Source organism: Macaca mulatta, chromosome 16 (genome assembly GCF_049350105.2).
Source record: "Macaca mulatta isolate MMU2019108-1 chromosome 16, T2T-MMU8v2.0, whole genome shotgun sequence".
Lineage (NCBI taxonomy): Eukaryota > Metazoa > Chordata > Mammalia > Primates > Cercopithecidae > Macaca > Macaca mulatta.
The window spans coordinates 65749432-65764207 of record NC_133421.1 but is presented as its reverse complement, the minus strand read 5'-3'; the positions used below and the strand labels follow the sequence as shown (position 1 = coordinate 65764207).

The following is a 14776-nucleotide window of genomic DNA, read 5'->3' as shown; positions in this document are numbered from 1 at the left end:
TGTATTCACCTTGCCCAGGGATCCCTACAGACTGGTGGAAGGAAGTGATGCTAGTTGCCAAGTTTCAATTCTTTCAAAACAACTCAGAGCTAACATGTCCCTACCATGATTTTGGCATCTTCAGCCTCTTGGTATTTTGTCCAAGAGCAAAATCACATCACTTAGCGTTCTAATCTTGTCAAAGGAAGGTCGTGTTGAGAATTGCCTGGGCCAAGTTGCCAAGTTTTTCCTCTCACTCCAGTTGGCCCCTTTCATGGAGCCATGGAGTTCCCGCCCACTCTCCCAAATGTAGAGGCCCAGACTGGGCACTGGAGACTGGGGTCTTGGTCTTGGGTCACTTCCAGGCTGTAGTTTTCTCTAGAGAGACGCTGCCACTGATATATCTGCTGTCTATTCTGCTGCTGTCTTGGAGGTGCTGGTGGTGAGGGCTGCTGCTGCCATTAGAGCACTCCAACTCCGTGCCTGCCTCTCGGATGTGGCTCTGGCACAGGCCGAGGTGGTTCACAGCCAGACGAGGTTATGAGCAGGTGGAGGAGCAGCCCGGAGAGGCTGCTGCCTCCCGCGCCATGCTAGTCAGTTTACGGCAAGCACCAAGTATGTCCAGAAGAATGAAACTCTTGGGTCTCAGGTCATCCATGTGCCCTGGTGCAAAGAGCAATGAAAACTGGTCCTTCTTCGTGGTAGCATAGTGTGGTGGAGGTGGATCTTCTCTAGGGTCAGGGAAACTTGGATTCAAATCCCACCTTCGTGACTCTGAAGTGAGATTTGAACCCACCTTGCTGAGTGAAGTTGGCCAGGTCGCTGCACTCTCTTGAGACCTATTCCTCGTTTGTGGAAGTAGGATAGTTGTATTTACCTCTCACTGTGGTTGAGGGGTAATGCATCTAATGTTCCTGGCATCTAGAAGGTGTTCAGTGGATGTTGGTTTATTGAGGCTCCCTGGGAACCAGCAGGTACAGTCTCTTCCTCCCATAGAGAAAAAGGAGCTGAAGAGATAGTAGCAGAACCCACTCTCAGCATCGGGGCCCTAGATTTCTATGTTGGTGGCTGGGAAGTTTGGTCATACTCCTTGTTCATGTATACGCAGTAATAAAAGTCACCTTCTGTAGTCATGAGGCCTGTTTCTCACTCCAAGTAGCCTAACTGAATCCAAAAAAGCATTCGTTGGGCTGTCAGAGGACAAGACTGTTTGGTGGGCTCTTGTGGGCTCTTCTAACGAGGAACCCACAAGAGTCATGTTTTAAGAAATGGCTGTGACCAACCCTCAGTGTGATGGGGTTGTGGAGATCCGGCCTGTCCCCACCTTTCTTGGCCAGGTCACACCCTTGACAAGCTCTACCTGTTAGGTACCATGGCTAGGTGTGGCAGGAGGTGCCACTCAGGTACACAGAAAATGAAGGCTAGAGGCTGGCAGGTGGGTTACCAGCCCGGTCAGGACACCTGGACCCTGGGGGTTTTACTCACATTCATTATCCTAGCCTGAGAGCTCAGGGCTCCCTCTGGTACCAAATCCCAGACATCTCTTCTTGCAAGTGATTCTCCCGACTGGACATTCTATGCCTCTCCGCCTCACATACTCTCACCGACTGGATGGATATAGCCCTGAATGTGGCCCAATAGGCTTTGCTTTGGCCACAATAATTGCAGCCAGGTGTCTCTTATTTTCCTCCCCCCGAGGCTTCTGGTTCCTTGGTTGGGGGCCACATCTGGTTCTGAGCCACCTAGTGCTGAGCCCGTCTATCTTCAGTTCACCAATCCTGCACTGCCTGGGCACTGACGTGTGATATTTCTTCCCAGCCTTCGCGTGGTTAACACCAGTTGGGGCTCATGAGGCCCATGCACTTATGCATTGTTTGACACCAAATGCCATTTCTCACAAATTCCAGCAAAGTGGAAAGGAGAAAGGGTGAACAGCTGCAGGCCACTGGGGTGGACACTGCAGTCACCGAGAGAGCTCTGGGGAAGGGCACATTCCTGCCCCCACCACTGTCTACACTGGGAAGCCAAGAAGATCCAAGTGAATTTCTGGACTTTCCTGAACAGGAACATTTTTTATTTGTATAGTTTTTTTATAGACGATGGTATGTGATACCTGTCAGGTCTCTGAGCCCAAGCCAAGCCATTGCATCCCCTATGACTTGCACATATAAGCCCAGGTGGCCTGAAGTAACCGAAGAATCACAAAAGAAGTGCAAATGCCCTGCCTCGCCTTAACCGATGACATGCCACCACAAAAGAAGTGAAAATGGCCGGTCCTTGCCTTAACTGATGATATTATCTTGTGAAATTTCTTTTCCTGGCTCATCCTGGCTCAAAAAGCTCCCCCACTGAGCACCTTGTGACCCCCACTCCTGCCCGCCAGAGAACAACCCCCCTTTGACTGTAATTTTCCTTTATCTACCCAAATCCTATAAAACGGCCCCACCCTTATCTCCCTTCGCTGACTCTCTTTTCGGACTCAGCCCACCTGCACCCAGGTGAAATAAACAGCCATGTTGCTCACACAAAGCCTGTTTGGTGGTCTTTTCACACGGATGCGCATGACAATACCTAAGGCTGATGGTGTGTGCCCCATCCTCCTGTCCTTCCTCTCAGCATCTTCTCTTTGTCTTCCTGACCAAGAACAAAATCAATTTCATCTGTTCTCATGGCCACTAATAATCTTCATGAGCTCAGCTTGGTGAACCATTTTTAATTTATCTTTTTTCTTCCTAATTCAGTGTTTCATAACCATGCCTTCCCACTTAATGAATATAAAGATACCTTGCCTTCTCACTTAGTGTTTTAACTTTCAAAAACGTAAATACCAAACTCATATCATGACTAAAAGACAGCTCATTTCAAATACAGGTTATGCTTGTTTTCAAATGACACTTCCTCTAACTAAAATAGCTTCCCTGCCATCTGTTTTAGAGATTCCAAACATTGCATCCCCACTGGGGGTTGGGGGTGATACACAGACTCTCCCAGTTAGAATCACTGTTCCTATTCAGGTACGAGCCCCTGGGCTAAGCCTACCTGCTTTACCTGCCTGCCAGGTGTAAATATGTTTTAGCATCTGAGGAGGAGCATTTCTCAGTGACCCAGGACCCCCTAGAGGCGAGTCCCAGGTAGCTACATGTCACACTTATCCTCTCCAAACCTGAATGCAGCTTCTCCCGCTCCAGCCAGCTCTTTCCTTTGACTTCTTAGCTTCCTTGATGCACACAATTGTCCTAGGAACTTGGGGGTGAACTTGGGGCCACTTTCGGCTTCTCTTCTTCCTTTGACCCCATGTACAGTAAGTTGCCCTGTCTTGTGAGTCCTTTTGCAGCATCTATGTCCTCTGTGCCTTCCTTTCCATCAGCACTGCTGGTGGCTGGTTTTGGCATCCATCACATCCTGCCTGGATTCTTGGAAGAGCCCCCTCGTGCCCTCTCTCTTCTGTGCCGGATTTGTTCTGCACATACCACCAGCCCGTCACTCTTTTGTGTTCTATTTATTGAGTAAATACTATGTACAAGACACTGTATTACGTGCTGGAGGGCACACGAAATGGAGACTGAGTGTTCCCACTCTAGGGTGCACACTGGGCATGTAAAAAAAAAAATGGGGCCGGGCGCAGTGGCTCATGCCTGTAATCCCAGCACTTTGGGAGGCCGAGGCGGGTGGATCACCTGAGGTCAGGAGTTTGAGACCAGCCTGACTAACATGGTGAAACTTCGTCTCTACTAAAAATAAAAAATCAGCCGAGCATGGTGGCGCATGCCTATAATCCCAGCTACGTCGGAGGCTGAGGCAGGAGAATCACTTGAACCCAGGAGGTGGAGGTTGTAGTGAGCCGAGATCGCACCACTGCACTCCAGCCTGGGCGACAGAGCGATACTCCATCTAAAAACAAAACAAAACAAAACAAACAAACAAAGAAAATGAAATGTCAGGGCTTTCTAAATTTATTATGCCAAGGTGAAAATTAAGCCTGGGAAACTGGGTCATGCCATATAGCTGTTTTTCTTCTCTCCTGCAAGGACTGTTGCTTCCTGACTTGTGTGTTGACATGTTGCACAGTAACCAGACTCCCTTGTTTGTATTCAAACCTGGAGTAAATGACATTGGAGAAGGAGGCCCTTGTGACTGCTGCCTCTTTACAACAGAATGTTAAGCATCCCCACGAGAGTGTAATCAACAACAGTCAATCAGATGTTACATCTGTACATTAGCCTTTGTATGGAAAACGTTGTAATTCTGTTCGGCACCTCTATTTCTGCCTATATAAATGATCTTCACTTTCCCCCCGCACTGGGAGTACTGATTGCCATTCTTCGGTGTTCGTGTGTCCCCAGAAGACGGCTCTCACGTGCCATGTTTGCAAAAACTCTTTTAACCAGATCCTGAGCCTTTTGATTATTTTAGGTTGACAGACACTGGATTAATCTTCTAAAATTTCTCCTTTCTCTCTTTCATCTGCTCGAAAACCTCCAGAGGACTCTGTTCTGTCTCTAGCTCTTTAGGTGAGTTGTGTGGTTCAGAGCGGGAATCTCATAGCTATTTGTTGAATAAATCCAGCTGGACAGTTGGCGTCTATCTGCTCCTTTCTGGGTCACTGGGCAGAGCAGAAAGCACTTGGACTTCAGGCTCAGGCAGACCTGGGCTGACATTTCAAGGCCCATACTTTCATTCCAACTTTGTGAGCTCTGATAACTTCCCTAACTGCTCTGAGCTTTGTTTTCTTCACTCTACAGTGGGATACTTGTAACTGCTTTGTAGTGTGGTTATAAGGATGAAAAGACACGACGATATGGGAAGCACATAGTATAATATTTGGTGGCACATAGTAGGTGGTCAAATAACATAGTAGGTGGCACATAGTAGGTGTCTATCTAATTTGGGCATATAGATTTGTGTGTGTGTGAGAGAGAATTAAGTAAAATATTGTATACCAAGTGCCAAGCTTGGTTCTCTGCACATAATAGATGTCAATAAATATTACTTCATGTGACCTTTCTCTGTCCTCTGCAAACATTGTTTTTCACATGGACTGGCCTCTTCCCCACAGGCATAAGCAACACAGTGTTCATATTTTCCTTCTTGTCTCTCCTCTCTCCTTCATCCTAGATATCCTCCTAAAACAAACCTCCGCAAAGAAGGGCGAACTAGGAAAACAAACAACTTGCTTCTTACGTTGGAGAAAACTGCATGCTAACTGATTTGAAGTACAGTAATCCAAACACGGGCTCCTCTTGAATTCATCAAATCCTGTTTTGTGACCCGGTGCTTCATTTACCTAGGATGAAGTCACCACAAAGCTTGTCTATTGCTATGGAGCGGTGGTTCCATCTTCCAAGGGTGGTCCCCAGACGAGCAGCATCAGTGTCACATGGGAACTTGTTAGAAATGCAGACTCCCCGGCCCGACCCCAGGCCACTTGAATCAGAAACTATGGAGTGGGGCCTGGAAATCTGCATTTTTGCAAGCCCTCTGGGGGTTGCTGGTTAAAGTTTGACAACCGCTGGTGGAGATGTTACGAAAATAGAAGCAGACAATATTTTTAGCATAGAGGTGTACAAACTTCAGTCTTACAGGTTTTAGAAATGCAATTTGGCTCTTTGGGTTGACGTTTTGTGTCATTCAAACTCATTTCTTTGGGGATCCAGCACTTGGGACAGGCCGGTTGTTGGCTGTTGCATTTCTGAAGTTGTACCCAGTTCTCCTGAGCCCACTTCTGTTTCTGAGCGTTTTCTTGTGTTTATCTCTTTTTTTTTGTCACCCAGTCTGGAGTGCAGTGGCGCGATCTCGGTTCACTCCAACCTCCGCCTCCCGGGTTCAAGCAATTCTCCTGCCTCAGCCTCCCGAGTAGCTGGGACTACAGGCGCCCGCCACCACACCCAGCTAATTTTTATATTTTTAGTAGAGATGGGGTTTCACCATGTTGGCCAGGATGGTCTCAATCTCTTGATCTCATGATCCGCTCCCCTCAGCTTCCCAAAGTGCTAGGATTACAGGCATGAGCCACCTTGCCTGGCCTGTTCATCCTCTTTTTCTGGAAAACTGTCTCCCACTTTCCTGCCCATCCAAGTCTTCCCAATCTTAAGTTCCAGACAAAGTCTCTTTGATGGCCCCTCTATATCTCTAAGGCCCAGTTACTTACCCCTCCACTGGGTTACGTGACCTCTTTTTCTGCTCTCAGCTTTTTGAGGGTGGAAATTTCTCCTTTTCATCTCTGCATTCCCCATCCCCTTGAGAAGGGCTTTGGTATAACAGGAGTTCAGGAATATCAGACACTTAGAGTAAGTCACCAGGACAAGGTAAGCCATGCCTTGGAGAATATCACCCACATCTGTATAGAGTTACAGGGAAGGGTCCCCATGGGTCTCATTGACTGTATATGGGACCAAGTGGTGGCTGACTGGTTGTCATGGCTGAACAGCCAGTGGGACCAGCATGGTTTACACGAAACTCCTGGGCAAGAAGATTTTCTGGCCATCTACTGGCTGCCTTTCAATCTAAACTCATCAGAAATCCCACTGTACAGCCCCCACTTAAGAGTGATAGGAACTGTTACATCACGGAGCGTGTCCAGAGGAATATTCCTGGGATGGCAAGGGGATCTAGAACCATGCTGAATGCAGAACCATGAGTGAGAAATCTCACATCTGCCACAAAGAACTGAGAATGTGACAGAATGATTAGATTTATCCTGTATGGGACACCTTGGGGAGAACTGGAGAGTAAATGAACTACAGGGCCAACTCTCTGACTTACTTGCCAATATATTGCCAGCCTCTGGCTCAGTCCCTGGCTGGCACAGAGTAGGTACTCAATAAATGTTTGTTGAATGAATGAATGAATGACCCAAAGAAAGCTACAGGGAGAGGTAACACAAAGGTAGATTTGTGAAGACTTTCTAACAATTCTCTATAATGTGAGTGCCTTAAGGCTGAGCTAGCTGCTGTTAATTTTCTGGATACCAGTGTCTTGCACAAAGCGTGGGAAGCTGATTGTAAGCCACAGGAACTGATGGTGTGAGCTCTCCTGGAAAATGGTGGACTGGATGACTAGTTAGAGGAAGGCCATTAAAGGGGATTTAATGCAAACGGGTACTAGACTAGAGGATCCTGAAGTCCCTTTCGTCCTGGAGATGCTATGTTTTAGGGCCAGCTGAAGCACACACTTGCTGCTTCAAGGGCCCTCGTGGTGAATTCATTCATCTTAGGAATGGGGTCAAAGTAGCATCTTTGTTAGCATAGACTGGAAGCTGGCTAGCTGCCCTTTTCCAGGGTTTATTGAACAAATGGTCACTGGCTTGTTTTAGAAATAAGGGAGGCTATAAAGCTTCTGATGCTCTGAGTGTGTCTGAAGATTAAGGAAATTTAAATTTTGTTCTAGAGTCTCCCAAGCAATGGACAATCAAGGTAGGTGCATTTCAAAGAAATGCAAAAATATTTCAAAAGATGAAAGATCAAAGTTCTTTAGTATGTATCTTCTGTAAACAAGGGTGATGAGGGACTCAATCTGGTGAGAGGGTCAATAGAAAGGAAAGAGGCCTGGGAAGGTGGGTGAGGCCCTGAGAACAGACACCATAAAGTGTTAATCACTGCCTGCCTTAATTAGCCTGTAGACTCCAGTACACAGAAGCATAATTTTATTTCCTGAAAATTGCAAACCATCAGTTTTATTATGAGCCTTTTTTTCTCACTCCCCAAACTGCTTATCTGTTTCACGTATGCACAGGGAAAGTCTTAATTGCTAACATCTGTTTTATAGGTTGTGTATTGATTTTAATTCAGTTCAAAATACTTAAAATTTTTTTTATTTGATTTCTTCTTTAACCCAAGGAGTATTAAAAAGTGTGTTAGTTTTCACAAACCAAGATCAATTTGGAACTTAGGTTTCACTTACAGTTTTCTAACAATTTGTATGAAGGAACTTTCCACCTTTTTTCTGCCACTTTCCTTCAAAAGGAACCTGGCTATTTATTTTTCCTTATACTTGAAAGTCATCTTCCAGGGCAGATCCCTACCTTTCACTCACCTTTACCTCAAGACCATGGTCCTGGCATTCAAGGCTTTTCATAACCTGGACTCAATGCAACTTTCCAGGGCTTGGGGATAATGTCTCCATTATAAACAACACAACTAGACTATTTTCCATTTTCCAAATGTTTGATTGTGTTTATTTTGTTCTCTCTGAGAGAAACTCACTCCCCAACGCTTTATGGAAAATATAATTCAATACACATTTGGAAAATCCCCTACTCCATGAAGTCTTTTTCTGGTCTCTCAGTGAGCTCTCTTCCACCTCAAAATCTTTGCAGCTCTTTTTAAAAAAATACCTCCTTTTACTGTCTTCATAATATCAAGATCATTTACTTTCTTATCTCTCTTATTGAAATCTAAAATCCCCTTCTTACAAGACAGCCTAGATGTGTGTTTGTCCCACACTGGGCACTCTATAAATATCTATCAAAACAAACAAATCATGATTTTTCCCTTTCTGCAATGTGCCTGATTGACTGATATTTTAGGTTTTGCTGCAGTGGGAACAGTCAGAGGTAGGAAAAGAATGTGGGAGCGAGAGAGACTTGCAGGAAATTTTAGGAGTCTTTAGTTCTTGATTATTTCATACACATAAGCTGACAGAAGGGAAAGATTCCACAGCCACAGAAAGTGGGCTGCTTGAAGAAGACCTTGTTTTCTCCGTTTTCCAGGACCCTGCAGTGATGGGAAGCAAGAGGTTAGGGCCTCTTTCATGAGCTCATTAACTCTTTATAGGAAACAAAAACCACTGACTAATAGAGTGATTGTATAACAATTGACATAAATATTAATGAGGAAAATGCCAGTTTTCTTGGACCAACACCCACTAAGCCTTATATAAGGTCTTCAGGAGGAGGAAGATTTTGGTTTCAAGCAGATCCAACTGTGGGCAAAGCAGGATCTCGCCTTTTAGCACCATGACTTCTGACCATTGCAGTTCCCTCCTCAGCGAGCAGGTTTCAGAGGCCAACGCTGCCTCCCTGTGCCTCTTGGCTAATGTGGCACATGCCAACCAAGTCCGTGTGGGGTCGACTCCCCTGGGCCGCCCCAGCCTCTGTCTGCCCCCAACCTGCCACACCGCTTGTCCCTTGCCAGGGACCCGCCACATTCCTGGCAACATTGGAATCTGTGGGGCCTACAGCGAAAACACCCTGAATGGACACGAGAAGGAGACTATGCAGTTCCTGAATGACCGCCTGGCCAACTACCTGGAGAAAGTGCGCCAGCTGGAGCGGGACAATGCAGAACTGGAGACCAAACTCCGTGAGAGGAGCAAGTGCCATGAGTCCAGTGTGTGCCCGGACTACCAGTCCTACTTCTGCACCATCCAGGAGCTCCAGCAGGAGGTGAGGTTTGCAGTGCACCAGATCAGGGTTCAGGAATCTACTTACTGCCTGTCGGCCAAATCCGGCCAACCACCTGCTTTTGCAAATAAAGTTTTATTGGTTCATGGCCATGCTCATGCATTTGTGTGTTGTCTGCAGCTGCTTTTGTACTACAGTGGCAGAGTTCAGTCATTGTAATGGAGACTGTATGGTCTGCAAAGCCTAAAATATTTACTATCTGACCCTTTACAAAAAAAGATTACTGACCCTGGGTCAGCAGTGGATTTTTTTTTTTTTTTTTTTTTTTTTAAATGTGGGAAGAGAATCTCTTGAGTGAAGGTGAATGGGAATTTGTAAAGGGTGAGATGTGGAATTTATCTCTCCAGGATTCTGAGTTCATGCTTACTTAACTTCAGCACATCAAATCCCTAAATCATAGTCACAAAAACCATGCTAATTTCATGAAAACCATGCAAAAACCGTGCTGTGTTTATGACAGTTGCTGTATGCTGAAACTTCCCGTGCAGTAAACAGGGCAAAAGGAGTATTTCCTAACATCCTTGCCAAGGCAGTGTCTATCCACACAACAGCATCAGCATCTTATGCATATCTGTTGTCACTTTTGATTATCCAGCTAAAGCTTCTGAAGAGCCTACATCTTAGTTTCAGAGCCAGGAAGACAAGGAATGTCAAAATAGGGGTTACAGAAACCTGGCTAGATTCAGAGAAGACCTGTAGGGAGGTTGGACAACCAGAGGAAAGAACTTCTTTAGAACAGATCCTACTTTATCTAAAACATTCATAGTTAGTCCACTGTTCTGTGGCCTAGATTCTGGATTTTTTGTTTGTTTGTTTGTTTGTTTTTGAGACAGCGTCTCACTCTGTCACCCAGGCTGGAGTGCAGTGGTGCAATCTCAGCTCACTGCAACCTCTGCCTCCCGGGTTCAAGTGATTCTTGTGTATCAGCTTACTGAGTAGCTGGGGTTAAAAGCGTTCACCACCACTCCTAGCTAACTTTTGTATTTTTAGTAGAGATGGGGTTTCACCATATTGGCCAGGCTGGTCTCGAACTCCTGACCTCAGGTGATCCACCTGCCTTGGCCTCCCAAAGTGCTGGGATTACAGCTGTGAGCCACTGTGCCTGGCCAGATCTTCTTATTTATATTGGGCTAAGCATCCTATCTGGCAAAATGACAGCAAATCTTTGTTATATGTTCAGTTTGCTACTGTCTTCCATCTCCTGGTTCCTTTGACTCTATGTCTTCATCCTTTTCCAAGAAGTCTCTTGCAAATCTTTCTTCCCACACCACGAAAACATCTCTTGCATGTTTGGGAGTTTGTGTTGTCCAGGGGGATGCTGTAGGTTCAACTCCAGCCAATAAAACTTCCTCTCACCTGAGGCTATAGGCGTCTCTGGGATCAGTAAGTCACTTATTGAACCTATTTTCTTATCCCAGATTCTGTGCACCAAATCGGAGAACAATAGGCTGGTTGTGCAAATAGACAATGCCAAACTGGCCGCGGATGACTTCAGGACCAAGTGAGTTGGGATTGGACGGGGATGGGAAGGAGCCAAGTGAGTTGGGGTTGGATGGGGATGGGACAATGCCAAGTTGGCTGCTTCTGTCTCATGTGGCATCGGATGTCATCGACCCAGACCCCAACCCAGTAGTTACAGCAGGAGAGAACAAAAGGCATTAAGCTCAAGATCCTGAAAAACTATCCACTCTCCAGTGGTTTAGCATTAACAGTTTACAACATGTGCTAGAATGCATCATCCACCTGGTAAGAAACTTGTGAAGCAGGGGGGCAGGGATAGCATCTCCTCTGCAGGTGGGGACCCTTGAGGCTGGGGGTGCTGGTGTGACTTGCCAAAAATCGTGTGGGTACTGAGTGGCAGAGCTGGGACTTGGCCTTAAATTTTGTACCAAATTTTCCTTTATTGAAAATTTCCTGAGAAACTGTTGCTTTAATAAGGATATGTTTCTGTGCTGCAGCTTGATTAATTTGTGAGTGCTGATAATTCATAGCAGAAATCATGCTCCATAGCCTAAGACAAAAACATGTGAAAGTCAAAGGGTTGACACCACCTAAGGAGGTGGGTGCTGGAAGGGGCACTGGGTTTTATCATCTTTCTTCGGGGCACTGTGCAAGTCTCACTCTTCTAGAGCTAAAGAAAGCCATTTCCTTGGCCGGGCGCGGTGGCTCAAGCCTGTAATCCCAGCACTTTGGGAGGCCGAGGCGGGCGGATCCCGAGGTCAGGAGATCGAGACCATCCTGGCTAACACGGTGAAACCCCGTCTCTACTAAAAAAATACAAAAAACTAGCCGGGCGAGGTGGCGGGTGCCTGTAGTCCCAGCTATTCGGGAGGCTGAGGCAGGAGAATGGCGTAAACCCGGGAGGCGGAGCTTGCAGTGAGCTGAGATCGGGCCACTGCACTCCAGCCCGGGCGACGAGACTCCGTCTCAAAAAAAAAAAAAAGAAAAAGAAAGCCATTTCCTTCCTCTCATTCTGGCAATGTGGCTTTTACTCTAAGAGGGAATCCAGGGTCCCTTTGAGTATGGGGCTTGTGGAGAGGGGTCTGCAGTGATTCCACCGTGTTGCAAAGACCCGGTTACTTTGCCACCTCCCTTTTGGGCCATCTGTCTGTAAAGGCAGGTGCTGGCTGTGTGTCCATCACAGTATCCTCAGTACCAGCTGCTCCCCCTGGTTCATCTCAGGTGCTTAGTATTGACTGAGTGGGGAATATCCTGTTGCTTTCTGGGCTTTGAGCACACTACACAGGAAAAGCCAACTCACGATTAGACGGCGAAGGGCAGAACAGTGGACTTACAGCTGCGAGCTGGGAGTCATGTCCTGGTGCCCCTTCCTGCTCTGTAACTGTGACTCCTGCACTTTCCCTGTTACAGGTATGAGACAGAGCGCTTGCTGCACCAGCTGGTGGAGGCTGACATCTGTGGCCTGCGCAGGGTGCTGGACAACCTCACCCTCGCCAAGTGTGACCTGGAGGCCCAGCTGGAGTCCCTGAAGGAAGAGCTGCTTTGCCTCAAGAAAAACCATGAGCAGGTGTGTGACCCCTGGTGTGATGCATTGAGACTTTCTGGAGGTGAATTCAGGCTCATCTGGGGGAAAAAATGGAGGCTTCCTTCTGCCTGGGATTGAAGCTTTGCAGGTGAGCTCTGGCTTTTGGTGGGAGATTGCTTCTCGTCCACAGCTTCTGGAAGCTGCTGGGCTGGTGCAGGCAGCGGTTTATCTTCAGAGGAGCACAGGGAAATTACTGGGGAGGATGGAAAGTGGGAGTTGAGAGTTTGGGTGAAGGGCAGTGGGGGGCTCTGCAGACGGGTCATACTTCATACTCCTCTGATGCCTACAGGAAGCCCGCACTCTGAGGGGTCAGCTGGGAGACAAGCTCCGGATTGAGCTGGACATTGAGCCCACCATTGACCTGAGTAGGGTGCTGGGGGAGATGCGAGGCCAGTATGAGGCCATGGTGGAGACCAACCGCCAGGATGTGGAGCAGTGGTTCCAAGCCCAGGTGAGGGGGACTGCTAAGCAGTGGGGATTGGCCTCCATCTGGGCAGGGAGGTGACCGTGTCTCTCTGTGCTCCAGTCTGAAGGCATCAGCCTGCAGGCCATGTCCTGCTCCGAGGAGCTGCAGTGCTGCCAGTCGGAGATCCTGGAGTTGAGACGCTCGGTGAACGCCCTGGAGGTGGAGCTTCAGGCTCAGCACACGCTGGTGAGTCCCTCTGTATGCACGGGAGACCCAGCATGGCTCTCACTACCCATGAGCAGCTCTCTAGGGTCAGTACAGGCCTCAAACACCAACCACGGACTCAGCTTAAACCTTGGTTTCATCTCTTTTTTAAGCACTTCCCTGTAGATGTGGATGTTGAGTGAATCAATATTAACTCAGGTCAGAGGGCTCTGATCTTAAAGGTCTACCATGAAGAGTGTTAGTTATTCTGGCCCAGGACAGCTAAAGGGAGTTAGATTGCCCTATGGACCTGGCAATGTCTTGGGGTGTCACAATCTTAAGAGGTTGGAGGCAGAGATCCATGAGTTTTAACTTGTTTCCTTCTTTCTTTGATATTATAGAAGGACTGTCTACAGAACTCCCTGTGTGAAGCTGAGGACCGCTACGGCATAGAACTGGCCCAGATGCAGAGCCTCATCAACAATGTGGAGGAACAGCTGTCTGAGATCCGGGCCGACCTGGAGCGGCAGAACCAGGAGTACCAGGTGCTGCTGGACGTGAAGGCCCGGCTGGAGAATGAGATTGCCACATACCGGAACCTTCTGGAGAGTGAGGACTGCAAGTATGTGCCCTATTGTTGTCTATGTTAACACCGTGTGCAAAAACAGATAACTTCTCTTGGGAATGACCTAAAAGGAGCTCTGGAGGCCTGGTGGGGGTGGCATTGCAGATCCCATCTTTGGAGACAAACTTGCTACCAGTAGGCCTGGTGAGCTAATGCCTGCCTAGACGTAGATGAGGGTGTGCGGGAGTTTTCAGGTCATGGCATTTGTTTTGCTGACAACGTTGTGCTCCCAGTTGCCGGCTACTCCCAAAGAGGGCTAAAATACTGAGTGCCCAGCACATTCAGGTTTTGCTAAATTCTCTCTAGGAGAAGTATTACAGTAATGAGTATTCTTTGTGCTGATAGCATTTAAAGTATTGCTAAGGGCATGTCACTTACTCTTTCATTTTAGTTCCCTGTGAAAAGGGTCAGAGGGCCGATATACCCCTTTAAGCACTAAGGAACACTATGAGGGGCTGTGTTTAAATGGAATCAGTGGCTGACATCTGGGCAGTTCTTGTTCCTCTGGCCTTTCTGCCTTTCTGCTGTGTTCCTTCCACGTGGGACGTGACCCTGGCCTGGTACACAGGTACACTCAGTTCTGGCCCCAGCTCCACTGTGGACTATGGGCACGTCATTGCCCCTTTCAGGCTTAGAGGGACCTCTAAGGTCTAAAGTCCTCTTTCGCTCTTTAATTCTAACGTGTCTATAATATACTTTTGTCTTTCACATACTTCTCATGCCAATGTTTCAAACATCTTTTTTCTCTATGCAGATTTCCCTGCAACCCATGTGCGACCCCAGCCTTCAGCACTCCCAGTCCAGCCCCAGCAGCCTGTGCCCCCTGCTCCTGGGCCACCCATGGGCTCTGCTCATCAGCTGGATACTGACACACTCCTCAGCCCAAGGTGCTGGGAAAGGGCAGGTGTCTTCAGCTCGTTAGGCTCTGCTCTGCAGGCCTGCTACCTGGGCCTTGCCTCCTTGGCCAGCCAGGCAGGAGACTGAAGAGAGACAGTGCCACTCTGTGGATAGGTGTTTGAGTCCAGCAGCTCAGCCCCTGTGACTGAATTTGTGTTTCTTCCCCTCAAGGTGTCTCGAGTGCGCCATTTTCTCTCTTCTGTTGCCTCCTGATCTGTC

The 14776-nt window shown here is 47.5% G+C and overlaps 1 protein-coding gene across 1 annotated transcript; it reads left to right on the top strand.

Annotated features, from left to right (window-relative positions):
* The first annotated feature begins 8932 nt into the window (after positions 1 to 8932).
* LOC100425804 (keratin, type I cuticular Ha7-like) lies at positions 8933 to 14529 on the top strand. The gene is made up of 7 exons (XM_002800520.3): positions 8933 to 9361; positions 10798 to 10880; positions 12251 to 12407; positions 12715 to 12876; positions 12952 to 13077; positions 13437 to 13657; positions 14415 to 14529. Exons 1-7 carry the CDS (start codon positions 8933 to 8935, stop codon positions 14527 to 14529), a joined length of 1293 nt encoding a protein of 430 aa, XP_002800566.3.
* Positions 14530 to 14776: the final 247 nt, after the last annotated feature.